At 55.8% G+C, this 7,026-nt stretch overlaps 1 protein-coding gene across 2 annotated transcripts in view; it reads left to right on the forward strand.

The window, feature by feature from the left end:
- INPP5A (inositol polyphosphate-5-phosphatase A) overlaps positions 1-6,415 on the forward strand; it is a 226,732-nt gene extending 220,317 nt beyond the window's left edge. The window contains exons 13-16 of one of the 2 annotated variants that reach the window (XM_046652236.1): positions 753-864; positions 3,839-3,907; positions 4,808-4,844; positions 4,983-6,415. In XM_046652236.1, the coding sequence (XP_046508192.1) occupies positions 753-864; positions 3,839-3,907; positions 4,808-4,844; positions 4,983-5,032 (268 nt within the window). In that variant the 3' untranslated portion in view covers positions 5,033-6,415. Of the gene's footprint in view, positions 1-752; positions 865-3,838; positions 3,908-4,807; positions 4,896-4,982 lie in introns of both variants that reach the window. The other variant, XM_046652237.1, reaches the window with a different exon arrangement.
- Positions 6,416-7,026: the final 611 nt, after the last annotated feature.

Raw genomic sequence — 7,026 nt, forward strand, 5'->3', positions numbered from 1 at the left:
CCTTGGGGCTGGCATCACTCCCACTTGCTTCTCGCCCATGTTTGCATGACTTGTCAGTCCGTCATCGGCTGTGGTGCCTCCATTCCCGGGGGCCCAGGCCTCCCAGTGGCCGAGCCAGGGCAGTGGGCGGGAAAGGCAGCGAGTCAGGGACAGTTACACTGCGCCACAATGATGACCCCAAGGCCAAGGCCTGGTACCTGGCACTTCCTAAGATGGGGACACTGCAGGGGGAGCAGGCTGTGGGACAAGGGTGTGGCCGAGTGGGGCGATGTCCGCAGGCTCCCTCGGAGGCACGCAAGATGTGGAGACAGAGTCCCCAGCAAAGGTGCCTGCATTAGAGGCATTTCACATGAGGAGACAGCCGAGTCACTGGGCGCAGGAGGAAGGAGGGCTGGCAGAGCTGGGTGCGTCCGCGCCACGGTGGGGCAGAGGAGCAGGGGGTCATTTTTTCCCTTACAGATTTGTGCTGTAGACCATGTCCAAAAATAAGGACAAAGTTTAATAGACGATTCACTTCTTTAAGCGATGGTTTATCTGAAGATACTGTGTTAGAACCAAAACTCGAGTGAGAACTTAAATTGTGAGTTTGACTTTCCACTGTGGAAACTTCTGTGTGTGTACTCTCTCCCTGGGTAGCATTGGCCACGCTAAGGTGTGTGGGGAAAGACTCCGCAGGGCCCTCCCCCTCGGGTTGAGGAGGAGGGGCTGGAGCCAGGCAGCACTGACCCGGCCTTTGTGTCCTGTCTCCCCAGCTACCCGTACAGCGAGGACTGCAGCCAGGGCCAGCAGTACATGAACACCCGGTGCCCCGCGTGGTGCGACCGTGTCCTCATGTCCCCCTCCGCCAAGGAGCTGATTCTGAGGGTAAGTGCTGGAGCCCCCAGCGCCCGGCCAGCCATGGCCCCGGGACCACCGCTCAGAGGGACCCAGAGTGCCAGCCCACGTTGGGGAGGCACTGCGTCTGGAGGGCGTGTCTTTCTGTTGACCCAGGGTGAGCCCTGACCTCATCCTGCAAGGCTCTCGGTCTCTCTGAAGGCAGTGCACAGGCTGGAGGGGTCTGCTGCCAGAGCTGGGTGTCTGGCCCCTGCAAGCATCCAGTATCTTTCTGAATCAAAAATGTGCATAAATGGTCATCAGTTAGAGCTTTAAAAATCATTATAGGGACCAGCCCCATGGCCTAGTGGTTAAGTTCAGTGCACTCCACTTCGGCGGCCCAGGTTTGCAGGTTCGGATCCTGGGTGCGGACCTACACCAGTCATCATCTGTGCTGTAGCACTGACCCACATAGAAGATAAGGGAAGACTGGCACAGATGTTAGCTCAGTGCAAATCTTCCTCAGAAAAAAAAAAGTCATAGTTTACTGTGTCCTCATGAATTAAGTGCACTTGTGCACACAGAGGAGCTTGTGGCTGTGAAGCCTGGTCGAGACGTCTGTCGTGACCTTCTGAAGCTGTAAGACAGAGCCAGGGTCACACCAGGCCTGAGCCATTAGAATGAATGGGTGACATCCAGGAGATGGCCTCATGCACTGAGCATGGGGAAATTTTAGGGTTTCTTGTAGCCTCTTGATTTTCCAGGTTGTTCAGTACCCACATTTTAACACAAAAGGAGCGTTTTCAAAGGAATCAATATCTGAATTGGTTTTGTCAACTCCATTACTGAAAAACTGTGATAACGAAGTGTACTGATTCATCGGGACGGCACCCTGGTCAGGGTTCAGAGCAGACGGGCCCTGGGTGTGACGCAGCCGCGTGAGGACGGGCAGGAGGTGCTAGAGCTGCTGCGGGCTGGGCCAGCACACCTTGGCCGGCCCCCGACCTCAACTCCATCTGTTTCAGGCCCCTTCGGCCACAATAGGGGCCCTGTCTGTGCCCATGTGCCAGACCCTGGGCCCTCACCAGGAACACGGGGCTCAGGGGGCAGAAGGGGTCATGGCCAGGAGGGCAGAGCCCCCACGAGCTGCTCCAGTGGCACACCACGGCCTGTCCCCTGCTCAGCGGCCTTGCAGCCCCCCACCAGGAGGCCCTGCTGGCCTTTCAGAGAGAGCCCAGCCCCCGAGGCTCTTCCCTGAGCCGGGAGCACCCAGGTGCGTGGGGAGGCAGCCTGTGCGGGGCCTGGGCTGGAGGCAGGGGGCTGGTCGGGCTGCAGCAGACTTGCTCTGATGGGCCAGGGCCTCGGCCCTCCCCCTGGCCTGTAGGCAGGGCGTGCACCCAGGGACCAGCACCGAGGACAGCCACTTGGGCTGCTTCTCCACGAGTCCTTGAGTGAAGCTGCATCGGACGTTGGCTTAAGCACACAGACCGGAGCGGAGGCTGCCTGGCACCCAGCCTTCGACACAGCCCTGCCCTCTTTGCTCGGCCTGCTGGTCTGTGCCCTGGAGATGACCATGGGAGGAATGAAATGAGTGGACAGTATGGTCGGCTCTGAGCACTTGGGACGAGCTGGGCACCGAGCCGCCAGCCAGCTGGGGCACCTCCAGGGGCCTTGGGGTGCGAGAAGAGAGTCATCTACAAGAGAAGCACCGGAGACCCAGAAAAGTACTGTCCGAGGTAAAGCACAGACAGCGTGAGTGCTAGGAGTATGGACGGAAGCTGCAGCCCCACGCCATCCCCACTATTCATTCTTGTTCACATCTTCTCTGGTTTGGGGGCCAGGGTTTGAACGGCTTCAGACACAGTGGGCACCGAGTTGGCTGGGCAGCTGTCATGGGGAGGGCCAACGCCTTCCTGGGGCTCCCTGGCAGCGGCAAGCCTCACAGGACGAGGAGACACACCGCGAGCAGCTTCCTGGGCGCCATCCATCATGCCACGCTCGGTCACCTCGGCGTCATGTTCCATTCTGCTTCGCCAGCCCAACACGCCAAGGTGGGGGCACAGCAGGCTGCCGGAGCCGCGCGGTGACTGCGCAGCGAGGCGTGTGCCTGGGACCGGTGTGTGTGTCTCACGACATGCAGCTGGAAATACACTTATGCTGCCTTTGTAAATCGCCACACCCGCGTGATGGATGGGCCACACGTGATGCAGCAGCATGGCGGCCGTGAAGGATGGGACACGCAGACAAGGCAGCAGGCTGTGCTTTACACCTTCTGGCGGCGACCAGGCTGGAAGTGAACCTGACCCCAGGCCTCGACCGCATCGGAGACACGTCAGTTTTAACTTTATAGTCTCAGAAGCTGCGGCTGTGGATACAAAACTCCAGCCCTCTTGGCGCTGACTGATCACCAGGAACAGACCCTTCACCGTCGCCCCCAGGAGAACGGCGTCTGCAGGCTCGCGGTGGCACGACTGAGTGGCAGCATTGTGCGCACGGCGGTTAATTAATGTACACAGATCGCCGTGTGCAGCAGCGTGGAATCCAGCGGCATCTGTCCTCATTTGAACTGGAGCTCTGGGTTAATAGAGCCGGCTGTCAAAACAAATGTGAAGGGGGAGTCAGAGCAAGACGGTGCCTCTGTCCCTGGAAGGAGAGTGCCCAAGTGCACGGCCGCAGTGACTTGGGGCTGCACCTCCCCTGCAGCTCCAGGGGCACGTGCCAGAGCAGAGCTTGGGGCCCACACTCCGGGTCCCGGTCCCCACCCTTCCAGAGGCAGGTGCCCTCCAGCCACGAGAGCCAGAGGCTGAGGTGCGACCAGGACTGCCAGAACCTTCTGCCGCGGACTGGCTGCCCCTTCTTAGGTGCCGGGGCACGTTGGCAGCTGTGAGGCGGCCAGAGCCTACGGGGAAGCAGGCAGGGTGGGCGGCGGGCGGCTTGTGCACAGAGACGGTCACCTCTCTGTCCCCGAGGAAACCCTACCCCTCCTGCTTCCCACACCATCCCTCTCTCTGTTGGCTTTTCCCAGTCGGAGAGCGAGGAGAAGGTCGTGACCTATGACCACATCGGGCCCAGCGTCTGCATGGGAGACCACAAGGTGACGTAGCACGGCCGCGGTGCGGGCCGGGCCTGAGGGGCGGGCGGGTGGCAGGGCGGGCCACTTCTTTGGCCTCTGCTACGCCCCCTTAGTCTGGCTTCCCACAGTAGGCCACGTCCATCTTTTTTAATTAAATTTTAATAAAATACCAAAGGTTGATAGGTGGATGGGTAGGTAGGGAGGCAGGTAAGAAGGCAGAAATGACTAGTCACAATAGAATAAAATACAATATTTTTTTTACAAATAGTAAAAGTGTGTATCTACAGCTGGTTTTCTGAAAGCCATTTCTCCAGTGTGCATTTGAAATATTTTAATGGCCTTCCTGTGCCGAGCACAGTGTCCACAGTGTGGAACGTGAGTGTTACAGACCCAGCCCTTCAAGGAAACACTGGGTGTTTGTACACGCGATGCACCCACACTGGAGCACCACGGTCCTCACTGAGGGTCACGCTGGCCGTGTCTCACCTTTGGCCAAACTAGAGATGTCCACCATTTTCAAGGCCTCTGGGCTGAGGCCACTGGAGCATCACCCTAAGACGGGTCTCAAACGGGTGCCCAGCGGGAACAGACCTGGGGACGGGTGCTCTGTCCTCCACGGTATCTGGGGCTTAGTCAGCCATCCTTTAAATCAGTTTTCACATCCGTTTTTATCTGGAAATGGTACCTTCTTCACAAAACCTGGAGGCCCTCTGCCCGGGCCTCTGGCGGCCCAGCCCGGCTTCGGTCCCATTAACCGGGTTCTCCCACTGGTGCTCTGCACACGGGATGGGATGATGGCCTTGGCCCGTGCTGACCACCGCCACTGCTGGACACAGTTCAGGCTGCCCTGTGAGAGCCAGGGTGTGGGGTCGGCAGCACTCACCGTGTGGTCCTGATGCCCTCCTCTTGTCCCCGATGCAGCCCGTGTTCCTGGCCTTCCGAATCGCGCCCGGGGCAGGTAAACCTCACGCACATGTGCACAAGTGTTGTGTCGTGCAGTGACGCGGTGGTAAATATGACCCTTCCCTCAAGTTCACCTTTTCTGAGCTTTTCCTGGTGTGTTTGTTCCGTTAACCAATGACTGATTCCACGGCAGGGCGGGGACGCCCGCGACACAGGAGGACCCTCCGCGAGACCTCCCTGTAGCAGAGCAGCACACGGAAGTCGCAGACTATTGGAATCCACACTCTCAACAGCTGCATTGAGAACCCGCCCGAGCGCCACCTGCTAGACGGCCGGCCCCACACTTCGCTTCAGCCTCCGGCCCGTTCCGGAACAGCCTCACATACCTCACTGTCTCGTCTGTTCATGTGACATTAAGTAGAAATATTGGGTTTTTTAATAAGTCACAGTCCTGTTGCCAAAACTCTAATAGACAGCAAAGAGATTCTGTATTTTAGACTTCACAGTTTTCAATTTTTTAATAATTGTCAGCCTGGAGGAGCTTCTCTGTGTAGAAACCCCACAGGTGTCCAGCGTCCCCCCTGCCAGCTGGAGGCATGCCGGGCAGGGTGGCGGCCGGGCTCTTTGCTGACTCAGGCAGCGTGGCCACGCCGGCAGAGCGAGGGGCCCCTCCTCGTCACTGGGATGGCTCCCCTTCCTTAGTTACTGTACTGCCATGTCACATGGTCTTTGAATCACACTGCAGCTGCTTTCCATTTTTATATATATAAATATATATAAATATATACTTTTTAAGAATAATTTATAAATCTTACCAAAACTTATGCTAAATATACTTTCCAGTGCGATTGCCCGTGCGCGTCCTGTCAGCAGGTGGGAGTGGCGTCGGAGCTGCGTGTCGTCCACAGACCTGTGCACACGAGGAGACCCAGCGTGCCGTCCTGGGGGACCGACCGCAGCCAGCGCGCGAGCCCAGGACCCCTGCCTCCCCTCTGTCACGTTATGAACTGAATGTGAAGCTGATAGCTAGCTCGGGTGTACCTTTTAAGAATTTTGTAAACTGTTTTGTCTGTCTTTTGTTACTGTTCTATGGTGCCAAGTATTCTACATAAAACAATAATATCCTGGGAGAAATAAAGTAGCCTAGTCTGCTTCCGATAGAAACTGCTTTTAACATGGGCTGTATATAAAACTATTAAGAGAAACTGTAAATGTCCTTGGTTGCCAGCTGCAAACAACCTATGTCATAGCCTCGCTGCAGCCTCCCCTCTCAGCACTAAGGACGGCGTTGAAAGGCCATGGCAGAGCCTGCGAATGAAACACAACCTATGTTTATTGATTCGCTTTAGAACACTACAGGAGTCCTGGACGGGCGAGGCCTCGGCCGGGCGTGTGTTGGATAAAGCACTACCACTGCAGGTGTCGGTGTCCACTTGCCGGATCTGTGTTCTTGACAGCTCGATGGGGTCCGTGTCCGTGCTCTGGTCACTGCTCTGTCCACGGGCCGCACGGCAGTCCGCCCCACGGCGATTCTGTTTAACGGGGTTTCAGCTGTCGCTCACTGTGGAGGCCTTGAGAAAGGACTGCTCCGGTTCCTAAGCAATAAAATTGATGGTGGTGAAGACAGTTCTGGTTTGCTTTCTCTTCCTTCCTTCGCTTCCCCTCCCCCGACAGGCACAGGGACGGCACTGTGCTCCTTGGGAATCTGGAAGTTTCATTCTACCAGATATTGTTACACAAGACTAACCATTAGTTAAAGCAGAAAAGTCATCTTTTGGGTTTTGTACTGTAACTAGTGGGATTTACCCCTCAGCATTTTTAAGTGAGATGATATATAAATACAGTTTCCCTCAAAACTTTAAAACTGGACATCTCTTTGCTCTTAACTTGAGCAGAGTGAATAGTTCACTCACAGAAATAAAATAAATTTTAATATTTATTAATATATATTCCTTTAAAAAGAAAGCCAGCCAGTGATTCTGGTTTTTAAGTTGATGGTGCAGCCATGTAGTGAAAAAAACAAAACACTTCGGCCTTTTTACATTTCTCTCGCACATTCTCAACAATGCCTTCCAAGAGAAATCTTATAGTGACAATCATTTTTTAAAAGTCAACCGTTACACCCATTAAGATGCAACCAGGTGGGGAATCAGCCACGGAGAGTCTGGGACAGGTCCGATGGTCTGTTGTGAACGAGAAATGCAGTCTGGGGTTCGCGGGTGAGAAAGCAGGCTAGA

This window comes from Equus quagga, chromosome 2 (assembly GCF_021613505.1).
Source record: "Equus quagga isolate Etosha38 chromosome 2, UCLA_HA_Equagga_1.0, whole genome shotgun sequence".
NCBI classification, from domain to species: Eukaryota; Metazoa; Chordata; class Mammalia; order Perissodactyla; family Equidae; genus Equus; species Equus quagga.